This window comes from Haemaphysalis longicornis, unplaced genomic scaffold (genome assembly GCF_048455015.1).
Source record: "Haemaphysalis longicornis isolate Haplotype H1 unplaced genomic scaffold, Haemaphysalis longicornis Haplotype H1 scaffold_4, whole genome shotgun sequence".
Taxonomy (NCBI): domain Eukaryota; kingdom Metazoa; phylum Arthropoda; class Arachnida; order Ixodida; family Ixodidae; genus Haemaphysalis; species Haemaphysalis longicornis.
In genome coordinates, this window is record NW_027526361.1 from 121,583,132 (window position 1) to 121,605,414 (window position 22,283).

The following is a 22,283-nucleotide window of genomic DNA, read 5'->3' on the forward strand; positions in this document are numbered from 1 at the left end:
AGGTGACCCCAAGGCGGCCTACTGCCAGGACGTAAACGGTTCGACGAACAACAGGAATACCCTAGTCGAGGTTGCGTCGGCAAGTGCACGCAACGAAGGTCTGGCTGGAACCCTTCCCAATAACTCGGCGAGTGCGGCGAGTAGTGCTACCGTGGACTCCATGCTGCTAAAGCCAATATCCGACGACGTCCCCACGCCTGGGCCTTCACTCATGAAAGTGATGGACGGTGCTCAGGATAACAGCTCTGCGAACATAAAAGTGAACGCAACCGCAGAAGGGGCGGAAGGCAAGACCCCGGGACTGACGGAATCTTCTCCCAAGGGCGCCACACGCGCGAATACGGTGTCTCCAGCCCCGGAACCGGCAGAAGCTGAAATTGCGATGCTCCCCGCACTACAGCAGTGTGGAACCGTGGCGGATGCCCACAAGCGGCTCTACGTGGCAGTGGCGATAACTTACTTGGCGTCTTTGTCATTTGGATTTGCCCTGGGTTACAGTGCACCAGCTTTGCCGGGTTTACGGAAATCCATGGCGTTCAGCAAGAGCGACAGTGGCTGGTTCGCCTCCCTCGTCCCGCTGGGGGCCATAGTCGGCGGTTTGACGGGAGGTAAGGTGATCTACCGCTGGAGTGTCTTTCTTTTTCATTCGCCAAATTTTGCAGCTTGCTTTCGTAGTGAAGTTTTACACCACTACCTTATAATAGCTCAATCCGGTCCGCCCTCCGTACACACCCAACGCCTCGCGGCTCAACCGAATTTTTGTACAATGCTCTGCGGCTCTCAATCTGATGCACGTGTATTCACGAAAATGCAACCTGGAATGAGGCTAAGACGACTATATTTACTTGTACTGAATGTAACAAGTGATTAAAATCAAATAACACGTTACGTTTTGAGTGCACAAAGCGCGTGACATTTCATTTAATTCTAATAATTATGCTCGCACGATGTTGCAGACACTCCGGATTTCCTGTCTGGTGTCTGTACATGGGCTAGTGCCGGAAAAATGTAGTTGCAGAAGACAACTGTAAATCCTGTTTTATTCGAATTGCTGAAAAAGAATGAAATGTCGGCGGACTGCCCACACGCCTACATAACAGGGCAAATTTTTATTCCAACACATATTATTGCTTACTATATATGTAGGATTTAATACAAATAAGGAACCCTCCTCAGCAAATTACAATAGAAATAAGCAAAATGGCAAAAAACAGCGGCTTTTCTTTCCAGAAATCGTCTGGAATACGCTCTGGTCAATCTGGTCTGGTGTGGTTTTGGTCGACAACTTAAGGGGAGGAAGGTCGCGAAGCGGACGAGGCCTTTCGAAAACTCGGGGCTGAAGGGAAGGTCTCTGGTGTTCAAATGGACATTAGCGCTTTCGCATACTGAATTTCTAAGTAGTTCTTAAACGTCGTCAGGCTTCTTTTGCTACCTTTTGGTGGGCATTATTAGGTAGTGTCGAAGAATCTACTGCATTTGAGGAAACTATGGAGCTGCAAGTTGATTTTCACACTAATCCGGATGCGATATCTGTTCATGCTGTTGGCGACCAACCGAGTGACTTCGATGCTTTTTATATTTTTCAGTCAGAATACTCCCTCAAAAAAACCTATAGTAGTTTGAAATTCATACGGGATGTTTCTGTAAAATTTGAAAGCTGTCTTATCGTACCATACGTTCGTACCCTAAACGAATGCTCCGACCTTATGGGTCTATATCCTTCGATATTCACAGTCCCGCCTAACTCGATGTATTTTTGACAATGTTCGGCCTACAAAGTAGAGTAAAACAAAGCAGTCTAAAACCTCTCGAGTGCTGTATTTTAACACAGACCGATGTACATTTTTATGCACAGCAGTTGCTTGAAATTTCAGATTTCGCAACAATGGTGGCATTTTCCAGAGCTGCCTTTCATTGGGCAGGGCGGGAGATACCAGACAATTGAATCTCAGTTTACTTCATTTCATGTTCGGGGTCACCAAAAACATTTGCTCGCCAACGAATATTCAAATATGTTGGACAACAATTAATTCTCCTGAGGAATTTGTAGGGAGGTTAGAAGGGTTATGTAACTGAGTTTTTGTAGAAAAGGAGATAAAGAAAACAGTATTCGATTCCAAGTAACAATATTGTTCCACGTGAAATAAAAATACTTGAGAATTCTGTTTTTACGCTACAGCCTTGTAATTGGAACTCAGACAAATAAAAGACTCGCCTTTTAAAATTTAAGGCAATACACGGGCGAGACAGAGCTGTGTGTAATACGAAAGGGTTAAAGCAACATTGTCGATCTGTTCGTAGTACTCTGCTATATACAGTGCAAGGGACAACGTAGATATCACTACATAAATAAAAAAAATCAAAAGAGCAAACCAGTTATAGGAATGCGACAGTATTTCAGGTACAAAACCTACAAAATGGGATTTAAATCCCGTAAATAATTTAATTTTGCCCTGCTCCAAGGTTATGTCCAGTTATTTCCAGAAAGTTTGTTAATTCTGCAGCGTTAGTAATAAATGGACCTTGTGTATACCATTCGCCTTGATGCAGAGGGAAAGGTCAGCGACTACTGGGGTTAATTTTGAACGATCATGCACTGTTGTGCCAGAGCGCCTGGCCCAAAGGCGTTGCACGAGGCGACGCGCCGACAGCGAGGCTGAGTCACGCCTCTCCCTTTGTCGCTGCGGCGCGGCCGAATCCTGCATCTCGAAACGCTGCGGCGCGGCCGACTCCTGCATCTCGAAACGCTGCGGCGCGGCCGACTCCTGCATCTCGAAACGCTGCGGCGCGGCTGAATCCCTCAGCGGAGAACGACCCAAACAAGGGCATGTCGCTACGCCCGGAGGCGAGGTCACGGAGACGGCGGCGGCATCGCTCTCCCTTTCCCCATTGGCGGCGCAGCTGACTCACCGCTTCGCTACCATTCGTCGGAATTCAAACTTCAGGCAGCGAGAGCCCTGATTGGAGCATTTCGAACTTCTTGGGGCCACAACGAACTCCAAGGCTATAAAAGAAGCCCGGAGGCTCTCATCGTCGGCTTTCCTCGGCGGCTTCTCTCCGGCACCAGTCTCTTCGGAAGCACCGAGTGAAAGGGTGCTGTCGCCTTTGTGCGAATGATGTAACTTTTGCTTACCCTGTATATACTGTATATAAATGTTACTTCAACTCTTCGTCGGCTCGAGGACTTCGTCGCTCTGCTCTGCGCCGCGTCGATAGCGGACGGAGCAAGGCAACATCGCTACACCGGTGACTGCGCTCGGGTGGCCAGTCGCAACAGCGGAGACAGCGTCGGGATGGCTGATTCCCACCATCGGTGACGAGCTGGATGCGAGTCACAACCTAGGCGACCGCCCTGGGATAGTCATTTCCCAACAGTGGTGCCAGCGGTGGGATCGTCATTCCCAACAGTGGTGGCAGCGGTGGGATGGCCGATTTCCAACTTCGGTGACGAGCTGGATGCGAGTCACAACCTGGCAACGGCCCTGGGATGGTCATTCCCAACATTGGATGGCAGCTGCGGGATCGACCGGCAACGGCTACTACCTGATGTGGTAAGCGCTCGACGTTTTCTCTCAGTTCACCAGACTTCTCTAGCACAGGTTATGGTAGTTTAGAGAAGGGCTGGGTGAAGCACTGTGTATAGCTTTGAGTGTTTCAAGCCTAGAGCAAGTGTTTTGAAACCAGAGCTAGTGCCGAGAGGTAAACAAAGGAGCGTAGAGAATTACTTGCGCGTGCCTTACTAGTAGCTCGATAGTATAGGAGCGGCAAGGGAATTCTAACGCGGGTAAGCAGCAAGAGGCCTGTGCAAACGATGGAGGACCTTAAAGTGAAGGAACTCATCGAAATTTGCGAGGAGCTGGGCCTTGACTTAGGCCGTGCGAAACGAAAGCATGCGATCCTTGAGATCATGCGGAAGGAGAACGTAACGGCTGAGGAGGTCAATGAGGCCAGGGCTGAAATCAAAACGCGCCGTGAGCGCGAGGAGGCCGAAAAGAAAGAGCGCCGTGAGCGCGAGGACGCCGAAAAGAAAGAGCGCCGTGAGCGCGAGGATGCCGAAAGGCAGAAACGGAGAGAGCAAGCCGAAAGGCAGGAACGGAGGGAGGAAGCTGAAAGGCAGGAACGGGAAGCCAAAAGGCAGCTCGAGTGGCTCGAGTTGATGAGGCTAGAGTCGGAGTTCCGGCAGGGTTCGCCGGCGCCTAGCGTGACTTGTCCAACGTTTCAGGCGAGCGGTCCGAGAAGTCACGACCAACGGCCGCCGTTCGTTGTTCAGATGTCAGGGCCGGAAGACGGAGCGTCCGAGGGCAAACGCGAAGCGACCGCACTCGTATTCTTGGACAGAGAAGCGAGCCAGGAAAGCGAGAACGGCGCGGAGGCAGAGAAGCCGCTTCGAAATAAAGATTTCGAAACGCGCGCGCAGTCCGCGAGCAGTGGCCAGTGCATGGCACTTGCGAGTTCGCAAGCGGGGAAGCTCTCGGAGAGTGTTGACTCTTCCCCAGCGAGCGAGACGCGAAAGGACGCCGAGCAACGTAGCTCGAACTGCGAGCCGAACGAAAACTCTCGCGGTAGGTTAGTCGAACCGCCAGCGGCTGAGGCGGGTTGCGTGAAACCCTTCGGTGGAGAAACGCAGCCGGGCGACACGGAGAGTACGTTACCACGGTTTTCCGATCAGCCGTTACGCGAAGACGAGCTCAAGGTCGAAGCGCTGCCGAGAGAGAAATCCAGTCGACTCGTAGCGAATGAAGTTGACAGAGACTGTACCGCCGTCTCGGAGAGCAATGGCGCACCTGGAGTAGATAACGCACTTGCTGAGACGTCCGATAGAGGGCCGTGCGGGTCCGCTGATCGCGTTAATGTGTCGGTCTCGGGTTCAACGATCTCGGCAGAACGCTCAGAATCAAAGGAGGCCTCAGAGACGGCTTCCAACAGGATCGCGCACAGTGCGCGAAATGGCGAGGTTTCGCAAGAAACTTTGGACGGCGAGGCTAGCCAGACGAAGCCGCTAGAGCCCCCGGAAACAGAAGGTGTTCTTTCGGGTGCGAGCTCTAACTCGGGCGATGTTGTGGCAAAGCCTGCGAACGGGACACGAGAGACGCGCGAGCAACGAAGGCCGAGCGGCGAGCGGACCGAAAGCTCCGGCAGTAGCTTAGTCGAGCCGCCGTCGGCCGAAGCGGGTTGCGCCATCCCCATCGGCGGGGAAACCCTGGTGGCCGCGCGTTGCGAGGCGAACTCTCCGTTGTCCCCAGTTCTCGATGGCTTGCTTGAAAGCAAGGTGGGGCACTTTCACCCGCATTCCAAGCCAGTGGAACGAAGGCGCTCAGGGCGAAAGCGGGAGTTGAGAGCTTTCTGCTTTGAGCGGAAACGCGATTGGGAGGCATGCGTGCCGGCCGCTATGTTGGCCTTGAAATCAGCTCCGCGCGAGATTACGGGTGTCAGCTTTGCGAGGCTTGTATATGACCGCGGAAAGAGAACGCGTTTCGAATAACGAAACTAGCCCGTGGGGAAGAGCTAGTTGTAACGCTGCGTTCTTCGTTTCCCCGATCGGACAGTCCGTCCCGTTATGTTCAGTTTTGGACTAAACACGAGCCGTATTGCTTTTTGAAACTAACGCATAGGGTGTTTTGTGGCCTGTCGTAGTGCGCGCTCCATTACCTCGACGATGGCGCCAGCTTTTCTAGTACGCGCTGGGTAGGAGCAAGTAGAGCACTCACGAGTCGTGCTGAGCAGACGCAAAGAAGCAGGACTATCAGTCAAACAGTCAGTGTCACATAGGTTGCGCCGAAGTGACGTAACTAAGGCAGGTGGTTGTGGTAGCGCGGCCGACGAAGACCGTCAGTCGTTAAGTGGCCGCAGTCGTAAGCTATCGCTGACCAACGACTAAGTCAGAGGTAAGGACTTCTAGAGTTTGACTGGATAGGGCTAGACTTAAGTTAAAGATTACTCCACACTGGCTAGTCCGTTAGTGATGCTCTTACAACGAGTCAGCCAGTTAAGGTGGAAAGGACACAAAGTAGGAGGACGCGTTTTAAGCGCTGTAACGAGCCTGAGCGAGGAGCCAGTTCTAACGGTCCCCGACTTTTCGAAAGGTTCGTTATTCAGTGCGATCGAGCGATCGTGGCATGGAAGCTGTACTATGCCCCGAGGATGCGAACGGCCGGGAACGACCAGTTTGTAAGTCGCAAGCTAACTTGTCGGGAAGAGGCTTACAGTACTTCCGTAAAGGAATGTGGCTGCGTCGTGTGAGCAGTGCAGAAGTTTGCATGCTATGTAGCCGGAACCGCTAACTCAGACGCACTAAGCCGTGCGTTCTAAGTAAGGCTGCGTTCGTCCTCCCCGTGTCTTTCGTTTCGTTTCTTCGTGAGCAGATTTTAGCGTAGCAGGTAGATGGGAGCAAAATTATTGCCCTCATTTGCTGCCTCAGTTGATTATTTCCGCACTGCGTGATTTCAAGCAATCCACCTTAGTTATCATTTAAGTTCGTGTGTTACGTTTGACACTTAGTGCGAGTTCTTCTTTTAAGAGTTTTACGTCCCGCATGGGCCTCTTGGTGTAAAGGGTCCAAATTGGGGATAGACACTTAGCTAGGAGAGTTTGTCACGCTTTGGAGTCTGGTGTTCTGACGGAGGACAGAGGGTGCTTGCTTGCGCTGGGTGGTGCCTGTTGTCGGTCGGTTCTTTGCAAGCTCCAGAACGATGAGCAACCGGTGCTGAGGACAGACAGGAAGAGCCGGACGAAGCTGGTGGAGACACCTGGGCAGCACGGCGAGGTACCTGTGATCCGGACCTGGCGGGCGGTACCCGTTCATGGAGAGGAACTTGGTGGAGCCGCCCTTTTCCTGGGGCACTGGAGGTGTACCTGGATGAGCCTGGCGAACGAGCGCGCCCGGCATCCGAGCCACGTGGAGGCAGCTCGTCTTCACGGCGCATTGTCTGGCGGCGGGGGTGCTGTTGTGCCAGAGCGCCTGGCCCAAAGGCGTTGCACGAGGCGACGCGCCGACAGCGAGGCTGAGTCACGCCTCTCCCTTTGTCGCTGCGGCGCGGCCGAATCCTGCATCTCGAAACGCTGCGGCGCGGCCGACTCCTGCATCTCGAAACGCTGCGGCGCGGCCGACTCCTGCATCTCGAAACGCTGCGGCGCGGCTGAATCCCTCAGCGGAGAACGACCCAAACAAGGGCATGTCGCTACGCCCGGAGGCGAGGTCACGGAGACGGCGGCGGCATCGCTCTCCCTTTCCCCATTGGCGGCGCAGCTGACTCACCGCTTCGCTACCATTCGTCGGAATTCAAACTTCAGGCAGCGAGAGCCCTGATTGGAGCATTTCGAACTTCTTGGGGCCACAACGAACTCCAAGGCTATAAAAGAAGCCCGGAGGCTCTCATCGTCGGCTTTCCTCGGCGGCTTCTCTCCGGCACCAGTCTCTTCGGAAGCACCGAGTGAAAGGGTGCTGTCGCCTTTGTGCGAATGATGTAACTTTTGCTTACCCTGTATATACTGTATATAAATGTTACTTCAACTCTTCGTCGGCTCGAGGACTTCGTCGCTCTGCTCTGCGCCGCGTCGATAGCGGACGGAGCAAGGCAACATCGCTACACCGGTGACTGCGCTCGGGTGGCCAGTCGCAACAGCGGAGACAGCGTCGGGATGGCTGATTCCCACCATCGGTGACGAGCTGGATGCGAGTCACAACCTAGGCGACCGCCCTGGGATAGTCATTTCCCAACAGTGGTGCCAGCGGTGGGATCGTCATTCCCAACAGCACCTATACATGTATAGTAAGATGTTATTGATGCAGTCATCTAATACTTGATCAAAACAGATGAAGCGTGAAGTGCGGCTGAATGTTTATAAGTTAATCTTGTTCAGTTTATTATTTATAGGTTACGTCGGCTTGCTTGGCCAGAACAAGTTTTGGGTGGGTTGGTGGCTGTAAATATTCCTAATAACTTTTTTTAATATTTCTGGAAAGTTTGCTGTCAAGAAATTTGTCACGAGATATTGTGTTGCCATGCGCCATAAATGAAAAGTGAAATTTATGCATACATCTCCCCTGGAGGTATGTACTTATATTTGGTAAATACTTATATTTGGGGGCGTAAGCCCTTGAATAAATTAGTTGTTAGTTGCGCTCGTCCTGTTGTCTCCTCTTTGTGTCGTCGTTCCGCGCAATCCTCCTGGCGTTTCAAGTACTCCCCTAGTAAATCGCGTCTTGTCGCGCGGGCATGCCAGTTAGAGTTTTTACCGAGCCATGCAACGAAGCTTATTTCCCAATGTCTGTCGCTTGCTTTTTGTGCAGGTCGAGTGCTGAACACGATCGGGCGGCGTGGCGCCCTGATTGTCGCGGCGCTCTGGTTCCTCACCGGCTGGTTCTGCCTCGCCATTGGCGCTTTGAAGGAGGTGCTATTCCTAGGCCGAGTGCTGACTGGCGTCGGCACCGGAACGGCTGCTCTGGCCGTCAGTGTCTTCATCTCGGAGATATCGCCCCCCGAGCTGCGGGGTTTTCTCAACACGGGCGCCAACCTGGTCCTCAAATCCGGCATCTTCTTAGTCTACATCCTGGGGAAGTTTCTCAACTTCTGGAGCTTGGCCATCGTCTGCCTCATTCCGGCGGCCATCATGACGGTGGCGTTGTTTTGGTGCCATGAGTCGCCACGCTGGCTGCTCAAGAAGGGGCACCACCAACGGGCCAGCAGGGCGTTGTACTTCTACGGGGGCCCTGGCGCCGAAGCCCATTTGGCCTCCCTGGAGAGGGTTGTTTCGCCCGGGTTGGACCCTGCAGCGGCGGGCGGCTTCACGGCACGTGACCTGACCTTACCACACATCTACCGACCCACGTTGTGCGTTCTGCTGGCCGTCACGATGCAGCAGATGTCAGCCATCAACGCTATCCTCGCATACGCCCATGACATCTTCGAGGAGGCCGGCACGACCATATCGGCGGACTACGCTGCGATTACTTTCTCCGCGATCCAGGCAAGAAACGCAGTTTTACTGGGTGGTGAGCTGCACCACTGAAAAGATGCACATAAACACGCGCGCGCATGCACACATGCACGTACGGGGAATATATTTCGGAGTTTACAAGTGACAGAGAACCCACGCGTGTAGCCATGGCTCCGGAACATCGATTCTTTGACAATGCCAAAACCTCCTCCTATAGCGACGACGTCCGCTCTGGTCGGGTTGGCGACATTTCCGCCGTTCGAAAGGATACATGGGCACTCTGTAAAAAATTTTATTGGCTCAAGAGCAAGCCTGGGAATAAGGGGAAAAAAGACAGCAACCGCTACGCGGCAGTTGGCCTATGAGTGACTCGCTTTTATTTGGCGTGCCGCAACCGGAGCAGGGTTGCAGCCAAAAGCCAGCCGCGAGATCTGCGGCCACGCTTTAATGTGTGGGGTCGGGTACGGGCATGGAGGAAATGGTGCAGCCATGGGAGGTCGCTCAGATGTCGTGGGCGCACCGTGTGTTATAGAATAATTGGTGGAATGGAACAGAGGCAGATAACAGCTTATTCGCTATCACATGCGCTAATGCGGCAGCCAGCGCAAATGCGGTGTAGTTATCAGTAATGCCGAATAACCGATGGGCAAGAACACTTTATAACGTGTCATCAATGTGTTGGTGCGCCACGCATCGTGCTATACTGCTCGCGGAATAAGAACACAATCTAGGCAAAACAGCGCAGAAAAAAAGACAAGGACAGAGAGAGACACGGCAGGGACTGCGCTGTCCCTGTCAGCGCAATCCCTGTCGTGTATCTCTATCTCTCCTTGTGTTTTTTTTCGCACTGTATTGCACAGATTATGTACCAAGACGCCCAGGTTTCCATGTTAATAAGAACACAGGTACATTATCACACGTGTTACGTGGTTACTCTGGGCTGTATTATTAGTTCATTACTGCCCTTTGTTACGGTGTTCACAGGAATTAATCTACATCCTATTTTAAGTAGCATAACGTAAAAAGAAATATCCGTGGTTCGCCCTGTCTGACACCACAGCATGTCCTCTCGAGCCAATAAGTTTCGCAAACGCACCTAGAAACTTGTTTTATTTCAATTATATCTTCAGACATAATGAATCCTGTTGATTGACCAGATATACGTGAAACTCCTCAAGATGAAGTAAGTTTCTGCGACAGGAAATCTGACACCCACCTGAAATGCGGTCGTGCCAGGTGGATGTCAAAGTTTCCTTCACAGGAACTTACTCTATCTTGAGGATTTCCCCCAAATCTGGACGAATAACATCTGTCTGCACTTCGAGCTGTTGATAAATTTGGTCTCGCGCTACAAGCGTCTAGCCTCCCGGTTATAGCACAGTTGGTAGAATGGCTGCCGTAGATAGGAGGTGGCCCAGTGTTCGAGTCTGAGTCTGAAAAAGCTACTAGTTTTTTCTTTGTAGCCGAATTTCAAGTGGATGTGAAATTTTCTTTTACATAGTGAACTCTGGTCGCAAGTGCACCGTAAAGCGCGGAGTCTGCAAGCTTTGGCTCTGCCTGCCTGTCTAACTCTGTTTTGTATTTTCGCCTTGGTTACATACCGAAAATTGTTACTGGTTTGGCTTGCTGGGGCCTGAACACACAAATCTCCCATGGCAAACTACCGTCTAGGGCTGATAAACGCCTACAGCCGTAAGTGAGACTAAGGCCGGGTTCAGAGTGTTGCTGCAATTGTCGTAATAACGTTAAAGAATGACGTCATTTCACGTCGCAGCCAACCGAACTGTGTAACATGCCGTTTTTTTTACTTCCATAGATCACCATATGGCTTTTGCGCCGGTAGTCTGAACATAGCCTAACGTCTTGGTGTTTTGTTCGATTTTCTGAAGCTTTCGTTTCTCAAACAGATGTAGTACAGATTAAGTTTCAATGGACCTCATGTTAACAGCGATGAACAACAACAAAAAAAAGATTGCCCGTGGTACCATTACAGCTTGTATAATCTCACTCGGGCACTGTTGTAACTGCCATTGTCTCGTTATACTCTTTGTATTTCGTCTGTTTAGGTGGTCATGGTGGGCCTGACTGCGGTACTTTGCGACCGCTTAGGGCGCAAGCCCCTCCTACTGTTTTCGTCGTTGGGGACTTGTGCGAGCCTCGGCGTGCTTGGTCTCTCCTTTCACCTGAAGGCAACCGCCGGTGCAACGTTCACCGATTCCTTCGGCTGGCTGCCACTCGCCGCCCTCTGCAGTTACATAATCGTCTACTCTATGGGCCTGGGCCCGCTGCCCTGGGTGCTCTTGGGCGAGATGATCCCCCTCAAGGTCAAAGGATTTGCCACGGGAATTTGCACCGCTATGCTTTTTGGCGAGGGTTTCGTGGTGGCGAAGACATACAACGAGCTCACAGCCGCCATCGGCACAGCGGCCACTTACTGGATGTACAGCGCTAGCCTGGCACTCGGATTCATTCTTACCCTGCTGTTTGTACCTGAGACTAAAGGACGGGACCTCGACGAGATTGAATATCTTTTCGGGAAACCGCCTTCCAGGTGTTCTCCCGTCTAGGGTGCTGCAACAGAAGGATAATAATCTCGGCCCTTTCAAAGTAGTGGCTGGCGTTCAAGACTCGGAGGGATGCAGAACCTGTACGCAGCTTGAACATTTGATCATTTATATTGTTTCTCATCGAATGGTAGTTGCTTCTTAGCAGTTTCTGTTGCATTCGAATTGATCTATTAAATTTTAGGAACAATTTATCTTTGCGATTGTTTTTCTAAGGTGGTTAGAAACTAAAGAACTGAAGGGGCAACATTTACCTTGTTACTCAATAGAAACACTGATACTACTACACCGTTGTGTTTTCTTGGCGATCCAGAGCACTCAACAGCGTTGAACAACTGCATTACCCAGGCTAAGTTTTCCCACTAACAACACATACATTTAGGTACTCTCCCGCTTGCATCGCAATATAACTATGGACGCCAGGATAAACATTATGCATTTCTTCATAAGTATTTTCACGCAAACCTAAAGAAAATCTAGAAGCCTTGTGTCAGCATACAGAGTTCAGCGTAAAGTCATTTGACGAATATTTCACTGAAGCGCGTATGAAGCGTCTTAACGTAGACGCAAGTATCGCCAATAGAACATATTGTGATGCTATGCTGTACAGATGACTGAAAAATTCAAGGCTTACGTTTTCGTAGCGAGTGAGTGCACGACGACACATCTCGAATGTGATTTCAACCTTAGGCACCGTGAATTATACTGAACAAGCTCTACTATATACAGTGAAAAAAAGAATAGGGCGCTAAGGAGACGTGAACCAGCAAGCTCAGCAACAATGCTTTTTAATAGCGAAGCTGTTCAGCCAATCGTAATTTTTTGTGACCGCAGTCAAAAATACCAAGTAATTTACGAGCTCGTACCCTGCAGCGTGGTCCTCGCTGTGGCCGCCACGCAGTTAACAAAACGTAGAAAATGCCTATAGCACCCGTGTGCGCGTGCCTCGCTACGACCGCCCAGCGTCCCTTGCGCACGTTTTTCAAGCCAACAATATCCACTTAAGGAGATTGGCCAAGATTGCAGCGGCCGCCCAGCAGTTAGAAAAATCAAGCAAATGCCGAGCGCTCGTCGGTGCGTGCCTCGTGGTGACCACCCAGCGTCCCCGGAACAAGCCAAGCCAAGCCCGCTGCCATGGGTGCTCTTTGGCGAGCTGATCCCCCTCAAGGCTAAGGGATTCGCTACAGGAACTTGCCTTGCGACACTCATTTTCGAGAGATTCGTCGTGGAAAGACCTACAGCGAGATCTGGGGCGTCACCGGTACCGCCGGCAACACCGAGATGCCCACATTGCAATAACACCTAAGGAAAAATGAAGTGATTCGAAGATGAATAAGTCGTTCGCTGATTTCTTTTAAGAGCGGGATATGCGCTAACCGCAGCAGGTATAGAAATCTGCTGCTTCGAGAAAAGTTCAGACTTTTGTGGTCGCACACGGAACCTTCCGACATGGAGGGCACAGAAAGTTACGGAGATTTCGGTAGGGAAATGCTTGACGATGCGGGTTAAAGCGGTTCGATTAGCTTAGGTGACGTCGGACTGAAAGACTCGGGTAAAGCAGGTCGCGGAGTTTACCCGAGTTTCCGAATAAGTCTTCGCAAATGTTTCTCTAAAGTAGTACTGATGTAGTACTACTCGGGTGCTCGGGTGCTCGGGTGCTCGTCTAGTACTCGGGTACTCAGGGTGTTGTTTATGATAACGGGGGTTGGTATGTTGCTGACGGTACCACTATAGGGCTTTTTTTTAGTTTTACCTGTAATTCTTCATCATCAAATTAGCTTTTTGCAATTGAAGACGTTTGGTATTCCGCACTGGAATTTGTCGTGCTTGATTCTCGTGCAAGCGGACTCTTTGCTCACGGTGAAATTCAGTATCACACGCTTATACTTCTCGTGTATGTTGCCAATTTCGTCTTACCATGTACCGTCACTGTATGGCTGCATTAGAACACCCCCTTTGTCCCCCTTTCCTCCGTCAGTGGTGGTACCAGCGTGCCACCTTGGCGTTTTGTCGTAGTTTCTTTTGCAGCCGAAATGCTCGATTTCTCTCGGCGTTGGTAGTGGATAGTGTGGTGCACAACGGCATCCGGTACCGCGTAGCTCGTACTGTCAGGAGCCATTTATAACTGTTCGCACTAGTGGGGGGAGAAGGGAACGTCCGAAATTAGGTCACGCTGTGTGGATTAAGCGATGCCCCAAGCGACACAGTCTCAGACAGCGCTCGGCTGGTCTTGGATCAGCCAATACCCTGGTAATCTAGTGCAACATGCTTGTGCGTAACTCAGTGTCGTCGCTGGAGACTGTGGTCGGGAGCTTTAACATCGTGACAACGTTTTTAATCACCGAGATAGACCCAGACTTTCTTTGCGCGCCTTACGACAGCGAACCAATAGTGTAGTGGGCAAGGTGCATGCCCACTACACTACTAATCTCAAGTAAGTGAATTTTCGTTAATAACCACCTGATTTACTTCTCATCAAGAGCTTAGTTGTATTACGTGAGCATTTTCCTACGCAGCAAAATTGTGAAAAGCCGAGAGTTAAAAAACGGAAGGACAGGTTTATTGGTTGAGTGCAAATAGAAATTCTCAAGCATTACAAAACGCGAAAGGAAAGCAGGGGTCAGAACGCAAGCTTACTGGGTGGTAATAAGAGTCGCACGCCGTGCACCAGTGGAAGTTCAGCGTTGTGGGGATCCTGGCGTCCGAGCAACTGCGCGATCGATAGGTTTGTGCCGTTGCGCAGCGGTTTTCCCCTCTCTCCCCAAAATTCCGGCTCGTTTCGGCGCCGAGCCAACTTCTCGAACTCCTGCCTGAGGTGCAGGCTGTAGCGACCGTTCTGGCGATAAAGCACTGTCAGCTTGACGGCCGCTCTGCCCTCGTTCGTGGTTAACCTCACCTCATTCAAGCGAATACCCTTGTCCATCCATTCGATTAAACAACACGTTTTCCACTAAATTTACCGCCCATTGCACCTTTTGCTCTAAGCCTGGCACACTAGCCCACATTTTATTAGTGCGCATCTAACCCCGACACTCCCACCCTTTCCTTCCCACCTCACCCTCCCTGAGCTGTGCGAGAACCTGATTACCAGAGACCACCTGAACGTCCAGCAACTTCTAGCATCCCGGGCATCTCTCGCTCGGTCATAACTGGGATTCCCGGACTAGGGAACCACTCCTAATTTACGGCTAAATAAAGTTTCATATTACTAGAACTACTTGGCTATCTTGAACGGCATCCGAACTCCCTCTTGCCGGGACCGGGGACTCGCGCTCTGCTCGAGGGGCTGTTCGGGGAGACGCCCTTCAGGACGCCTGAGGTACGTCACGGTGTCTTACCTTCCCGGTCGCAGTTCTGTTGCGCCGGATAAGCCCGTGCCTTAGGTTGCTCCTTCGTCCCTACGCTCACATATATGCCGTACCTAACATTTGACAAAAAAGCAGAAAACGTGGCGCAAACTAGACGTGGACGAGAGAAGATACGACAGATACTGGCGCCTGTATCTCTGTACCTTCTCTCGTCCACGTCTAGTTTGCGCCACGTTTTCTGCTTTTTTGTAAACAGGTAACAACTAACTCAGCAGCAAGTGTTGTTATAACATTTGACGATCACGCCATGCGGTATACTCGCCTGTGAGCAGACGGACCGCGTCTGCCTCGCTGCTGCGAGCCGATCTAACCATCACGGCGATACGCTCGCACACAATGGTGTGCCCCGCCCCGGATTTTGCCCTGACCGCTGAGCCCACTGGCTCTGCGCGGCACCTTATGACCCCTTCCACCTAAAGGGAAGTACGTAAATGTAAACCATGTAAATGGGACAAAAGTCTTCCCTGCGTACCCTGGGCATATTCCTCGGTTGCTCCCTACTCCACCTTCCTAATAGAGGCGGTGTTGAGTTGGCACGATGGCAACGGTCACGTCTCATTAGCGTGTTCAAATAGTTTGACCCCACGTTGGTTCCTCGCAGTGTGCATGAATGCATTCCTCGTGTAATGCGTCGGTTATGCACTTTCTGAGGTAGAGAGACCACAGCGTTAACCTCACATTCGGCTTTAACCTTATACTTGTGTTTGTACCTTAAACTAAAAACACGCAACCTCGAGGAGATTGAACGTCTTTTGGGGAATCCTACTTAATCTTATTCTGAACTCTTCGTCTGCGGTGGCTCCACAAGGATCAGTAATTGCGCCCCTAGTAATGTAGCGACTGGTGGAAGGAAGAGTCGAAATGATGTAGAACAATATAAAACATTAATTTCAGGCTTCGTGATCTATATAATTACTCCACTTACGATGCACAAAAACACTACCTCGCCTGTTTGGATGTTTGGTTTTCTAAGTAGCTTCATGGATCGATATTTTCCAGGCTTTCTTCTTCAGCTAGGAAAAGAATGACAACAAAAAAGGCCAACTGAACTTGCCACTCATTGGAAACGATGACACAGTACATTGCATCGTTTGTGCTTTATATAATAAAAATGAAACTTTATATAATTGCGGAATGCTAAATATGTTAGCATCCTAATACGTACGAGGCGGTGGCAATTGTTCCTCGTGCGTAGTAGTGAAGGTGTGAAGTTGATGAGGAACGTTGGTATTTGCGTCATCAGTCTTTTGGCGCGTACTCATGTGAAACTTAGTAGTGGTCGAGGAAGTGACGAATAGTTTGCAGTAACAGCGTAGCGTTGGTAGCCATTTTTAAAGCGGACGCAATGTGTACAAATGTAGAAAACGGTTAGCTTACTTTCAGCTAGGTGGCCAATCTGACTTTCAAGCGCATGCAAAATGAAGCCAACGACACGTGCGCTTGCGCAGAGTGAAAGCATCTAATCGCTTGTTAGTTCTTAGTGGAGTGGTGCAAATAGTTAGCGGACATAGATAAGGGCGCGTGCCATCAGATAATCATAGGAGGAGGCGCTGCCTGGGGCCAAGCGAAGCTGTTCTTGGTAGAGGCTTCCATGGGACCAAATGTGGTAACGCTGTTAGAGTGATGTGGAGAGAGCTTGTGCCAGCGAGCCGAAAAGGAAGCGCGAAGAACACATGCAGCTAGTTCAAGAATTCGGGAACAAGATGCGTGTATAGGCAAAGTTTTTCTGAACTACTAAATCTTGTGGGAATGTTTCCATTTGTGAAAATTGTTGGGCAAAAAAAAAACACTAACCTTATCTGAGGCAAGACATCAAATACATAAGAGATATTTGCATTGTCCCTTTAATGAAAAAAACTCCCACCTCCCCTCGCGGGAACCCCTGTGTGGATGCGACGCATAGGCGGAGCGGCGAAGGGACCGCGTTTTATAGCGCGCATAACGTTGAGGGAACTGCGTAAGCCGGTCCTAGTCGATGACGACGTTGGCGTACTTGTAAAGCGGCGTGGACTCTAGGTGTTTGAGCCAAGCGTGGATGTTGCTTCGCCGGAGAACGGCACACCGGTTATATGCGCAGTGCGCCCGAAGGAGAGGAAACCGCGGAAGAGAGAGTACTGCACATGCGGCGGCCCCAGCGCGTCTGCCGCTGCTATGACGCAACATGCCGCGGCTATGACGCAACACAATCCAACAAAATCCACTTTAATCCAATCCAATCCAATCCAAGCCAATCCAATCCAATTCATTCCAATCCAAGCCAATCTAATCGAATCCAATCCAATGCCCCTCGCGAGAGAGTGTTCGCTATCGGAGAGGAGAGGGGGTGAGCGGCGGAGAGCGCAGCTGGCGCGGCGAGGAGAATGGGGGAGGGGGGGTCAACGCCGACGACGATGACGACGACGCCGGAGGGACAACGCGAGTGAATCAGATGCTCTGCATCTAAAACACATGGATGCCTGATTTTTGCGGCAGGAAAAAAATATGCCGTAACAAAAAAGAAAATGAGCTCACGGCGCCTCCTCGTGGCAGGTTTGCAAGTTCCAAAGTAACAAAATGTTCCCATAGAGGGCGCGAGCAGTGGGACACCGCAAAAATGAATTGGCGTGAACAGCATTCTATCGGCTAGCTTGAGAAGTTCTGTGACGCTTAGCCTTGCGATTACGGAGGGCCAGGTGGCTTCGCTGTTACCGTATTAACTCGCATAATGATCGCACTCACGTAATGACCGTACCTTTGAAGTTCATCGTCGAAATATGAACTTTTTTTATTTCCCCCGCAATGATCGCACCCTAAACTTGCCGCAGCCATATGTCGTTGTGTGCCAAGTGTAAACGACGATGGTCCTGCTTACGTTAGTTTCCTCCTCTTTCAAAGCGGACATGGCTACGTTATTGCCGCGGACGTGATGATATTAGCGATTTCGGAAAGCGTGCATGAGCTCATTATTGGTGCGGAAGAAACTCTCACTAAATGCACGTAAAGGGACACTGAAGTGACATGTAAACAGTGCGGGATTACTATCGCAAATTGTAGTCCGGAGTTCCCAGGCCATGTTTCGACCACTCTGGGCGTGTTTACGCGATTTTATTTAGTAGAAAAATTAATTCGAAAATCCTGTCCTCCTCTCTTTACGCTCGCCCATTTTCTGTGGCGTTTTCGTGTGACGTCGGGAGAAGCCGAGCTCGCAATTGGCTGCTCTACTGCACGGCTCCCCGGCTTTCAGACAAAGTCAGTCGGCCCAGCGTTTCGTCCGCTGGCCGCCGACGGGTCGTCGCAATTCGTTCGCTCAGTTGAAACGAAGCCAGGACAACTTTGGGAATGGAAGAATGTGCCTTTATTTACTTACTTAGTTTGTACATTGTATCTAGCTTCAAGTCAAGGTCGCGTCACACAAGCGCTGCACAAGCGCACATGCGACACTTTGCTGACTGGTACGACAGTAGGAAAATATAAGGCCTCTTGAAGGCGGGAGAAAAGTCAGCGAAGTCAATATATATGTACTAAGGAAATAAAATCAACCGATATTTTTACCGTACAGCGTAAAACTACGGTGCGGGAAGCACTTTTTTGCGCTGGGCGAACAAGCACAGCGGCCAGCAGCACGACTACGCATCTGCGAACGCTTTTCCGTCTAAGAAATGCAATTGCTAGACGCGAGACATTGTGGAAACTTGGGGGATGATTACTGCACGAGCGCAAAACAACAAATATTCACCTAAGCATCTTGGAATGTTAAAACTAAATAAAAGTGTAAACTGGTTTTACATTATATACCTTATATTTCCAAGGTCGGCATCGCGGGGCCGTGGACATCGACATCACCCCGTACACCATTCGCTTCCTGCCATTGGAAGATGTTAATCGGGTGCCATATGACGTTTTCGTTCTCCTAGGATTGTTTAGCTTGTGGAAGTGCCGTATGACTGATCGGCATGCGGAACCCCTTAGGCCGACCAAGTGCATTTTTCGGGAACGGGCGGCGTTGGTGCGGAGCGTTTATGCTGCGCAGAGTGATCCACCAGAGTGGCTGCCTCTTTTGGATGCGTGCGTTTGCTTGCCTGAGTTTTGATCTTTGTTCGACTGTCTGTTAGTGCTTAAATTGTGTGTTAAGTGTCTCGTCTTTTGAAGTTTTCTAACATTTCCATGCATTAAAGAAAAAAAAAAGGGGCCGTGGACGAGTTGTTTAGAACGCTAGGTATGTCAGCGCAAGTGTTTTGCAAGTCACAAGTTCGAATCCCCGCGGGTACGTACTTTTTTTTTTATCAGTTAACTTTTTTGTTTTCCGCCGATGTTTTCTATACTGAGTTCACCTTTTTTTTGGGGCCGCAACGTTCATTGCTCCACGAACTAGTTCACAGAACGCACGCAGGCTGGCACTGGCGCCCTAGCGAGTTCTCGTTGGCGTGCCGTTTCCATAAGCACCGACAGCTTGCGGGCAGTGGGCACAGGCCAGAATCAACAGACCCTTGGCCTGGTGCGAACACGCTTTTTACGATACAGGCATGAGCGAGGCAAGCTCCAAATATAGGGGAAAAGCGCATGGCATTTGAACGTCTGCGGGGACGCGGAGGGCGCTCATGCACTGCGTAGGCCTCGGCTAGTGAATGCTACGATTCCAAGCCGTCCTGGGAGGCTTATCTTATGCATTTTACAGCCGACAACATGGCAGAAGCGCGGTACGATGATTACTGAGATATTGAAAATGCCCATCCAACAACGCCATTGGTTGTGTTTTACTGAACCGAAACCGAAACTTGTTTGATTGCTAACCTTGGGCATCGTCCAATCACGGTGCCCCCTCCTCCCAACGTCAGAGCCTTAGTTGGTGCGGCCGCCGCAAACCGCGCATTGTAGTTTTTCTTCTTTCGCGCTTTGTAAAATAATTACCGATTTTTCAACCGGATAAACGATGAAAAGTGTGCTAATTTGAGCCAGTCTACGTAGTGCAAGCAAAAACGGGAGCATGACAAATTCACTTCAGTGTCCCTTTAATGTACTCACAAAACATTAAAAAAACGCGCTCAGCTTGCTGCGTGGGCAGCAGTGTCTTGATGTCCCACACTGTGACTGCAGAAACCACTTATTGGTCGACCTGTTCTCACTGCACAGCAAACTCGTTCCGGCGTGTTCCGTAATTCCGTAATTCTGGCGCGTGTCGTAATGAAAAAACTGCATTTTGCATCACTCAGTGGTCATTCGGTGGTCAGTGGAGTTATTATTATGTTTTTATTTGTTATGTTTATGATGTTCATGAGACTTTTCGTAAACGTTCTGACCTGCAACTTGCATTTTCTGCGCTGAAACTTTTTCCCGAAAAATTTACCTCGCGTAATGATCGCATCCCTAACTTTGCATCATATTTTTGAAAAAAAAAGTGCGATCATTACGCGAGTAAATACGGTAATAACAGCGTTCGAAACGTTAAGTCAGTTAAGCTGGGCTAATCTTTTTGCGTGTGATTCCCCCCACCCTCTCCCCTTGCAGTGATCCTGGCAACTTAGTGCGCGGTCTGTCCTCATTTTTTGGTTATAGACATTCGCAATGACAACGTTGTCCTACGGCCTTAGCATTAAACTGTTTACCGCAAGAGCTAGACAGAGATATCTCAATTCCTGACACTCGAAAAGATAAGGTTCATGTAAAAGGGCATTTGGAAGCAGCAAACGTAAATGTGGTAGTCTAAAAAAATTGCAGCCACACACTGTCGCAATCTAGCAAACGACAGCGGCATAAGCCGACAAGGTTCCGTCGCGAGCAATGGGGCGCCACAGAAGCGTGTAATGGCCAAAGCTTAAATTCTTGATATGTGGCGCGCAAATACGGCACAATGAAGCAAGTGGGCTCAAGATAATGGGAAGAGGTCGCAAACTGCGCAGCGGAATTTTGAACACACTGCTGTTGGTGAAAAAGCGATATTCGTCTTATCTGCACCAGTACATATCTGCACGATTGGAAGAGTTTACTGCCCATGCTCAAAAGATGCGTTTAAGTACGTATTAGGTTAGGAGAATGTAAAGTCCACCATGCCTAATAATGCCGCTTGAGCCAGATGGAGAAAAAAAAACTTTACTGTAAAATACAGTTAATAGAGGGCGTGGCCCGTGACATTAGCCTGACGGTGACCTTCCAAAGTATCCTTAATTTTAATTCTACTAGTATGCGTTGCGCTACTGAGCACGAGGTCGCGGGTTCGATTCCCGGCCGCGGCGGCCGCTTTTCTGATGGAGGCGAAAAGCAAAAACGCCCGTGTGTACGAGATTTCGGCGCACGTTAAAGATCCCCAGGTGGACAAAATTAATCCAGAGCCTTCCACTACGGCGCGCCTCATCGCCTGCGTTGCGTCGGCGCGTTAAACCCCTTATTCAATCAAATCAATGCTACTAGTATGTCCTTAACATGCATTTGTTCCCTGACCCACTACGCTCTCTTCTTGTACCTAATGTTACATCTACCATCTTCCGTTCCCTTGCGCGCTGAGTCGTCCTCAATTTAAGTTGAACCCTCTTAGTGAGCCTCCAAATTTCTGCCCCGTAGGTGAGTACCCGTAAGATGCAGCTGTCATACACTTTCGTTTTCAGGGAAAAGGGTAGGCTGCCATTCATTATCTTAGAATGCCTGCCGAATGCGCTTCAGCCCATTCTTATCCTTCTAATTATCTCTGCCTGATGGTTGGGATCCGGGGTCACAACTTGGCCTAAGTAGATATATTCGCTTACCACTTCCACTGCCTCCCCCCTTATCTCAAACCGCTGTGCTGTCTCGAGGTTATTGATCATTACTTTAGTTTTCCTTTAGTTTTTCGCAAATTAATTTTCAGGCCCCCGATTCTACTCTGTTTGTCCAGTGCGGTAAGCATGCTTCGCAATTCGGCCCCCAACAAGGCAACGTCGGTTAACAAGGCAACGTCATCAGCAAATCTGAGGTTACTGAGGTATTCTCCATTAGCCCTTACTCCCACCTGTTCCCAATCTAGTGTTATGAATACTTCTTGTAAACATGCTGTGAATAACATCGGAGAGATTGTGTCTCCTTGACTGTTGGCCTTCCTTATAGGTATTTTACTGCTCTCCTTATGGGGGATGATGGTACCATTCTTATAACTGTCCATTATTGTGAACGCTTGTAGTACAGGTGACTAAAGGAATGGAAAAAAAAATCAAAATTGCAGATTCCTAGCTTTTGGGAGTCCGCATAGTTATTGCTATCACGTGGATTTCAAGGAGTTTGCTCCAGTTTTTTACGCAGCCCGGTTGAGGCTTTGAAGTTGGACGCCGGAAAGATCAGCATTATCTTACCCGAAGCTTAAAGCGGCCACAATGCCTCATACCACTTTGTTCAAATTAAAGAAACTTGCCTTAGGGAACTTGCCGAGCTTCATTCCACCCACAAACAGCATTTTTTTTCACACAAAGTG

At 50.0% G+C, this 22,283-nt stretch overlaps 1 protein-coding gene across 1 annotated transcript; it reads left to right on the forward strand.

The window, feature by feature from the left end:
• The first annotated feature begins 237 nt into the window (after window positions 1-237).
• LOC144179978 (facilitated trehalose transporter Tret1-like) lies at window positions 238-11,843 on the forward strand. The gene is made up of 3 exons (XM_077708392.1): window positions 238-608; window positions 8,291-8,967; window positions 11,004-11,843. The coding sequence occupies exons 1-3, from the start codon at window positions 383-385 to the stop codon at window positions 11,502-11,504; spliced, it is 1,404 nt and encodes a 467-aa protein (XP_077564518.1). The 5' UTR covers window positions 238-382; the 3' UTR covers window positions 11,505-11,843.
• Window positions 11,844-22,283: the final 10,440 nt, after the last annotated feature.

Coding starts and splice junctions, on each gene's coding strand:
- LOC144179978 (XM_077708392.1), top strand. CDS start 383: ATGCTCCCCGCACTACAGCAGTGTGGAACCGTGGCGGATGCCCACAAG. Junction 609..8,290: donor AGTCGGCGGTTTGACGGGAG/GTAAGGTGATCT, acceptor CTTTTTGTGCAG/GTCGAGTGCTGAACACGATC. Junction 8,968..11,003: donor TTACTTTCTCCGCGATCCAG/GCAAGAAACGCA, acceptor TCGTCTGTTTAG/GTGGTCATGGTGGGCCTGAC.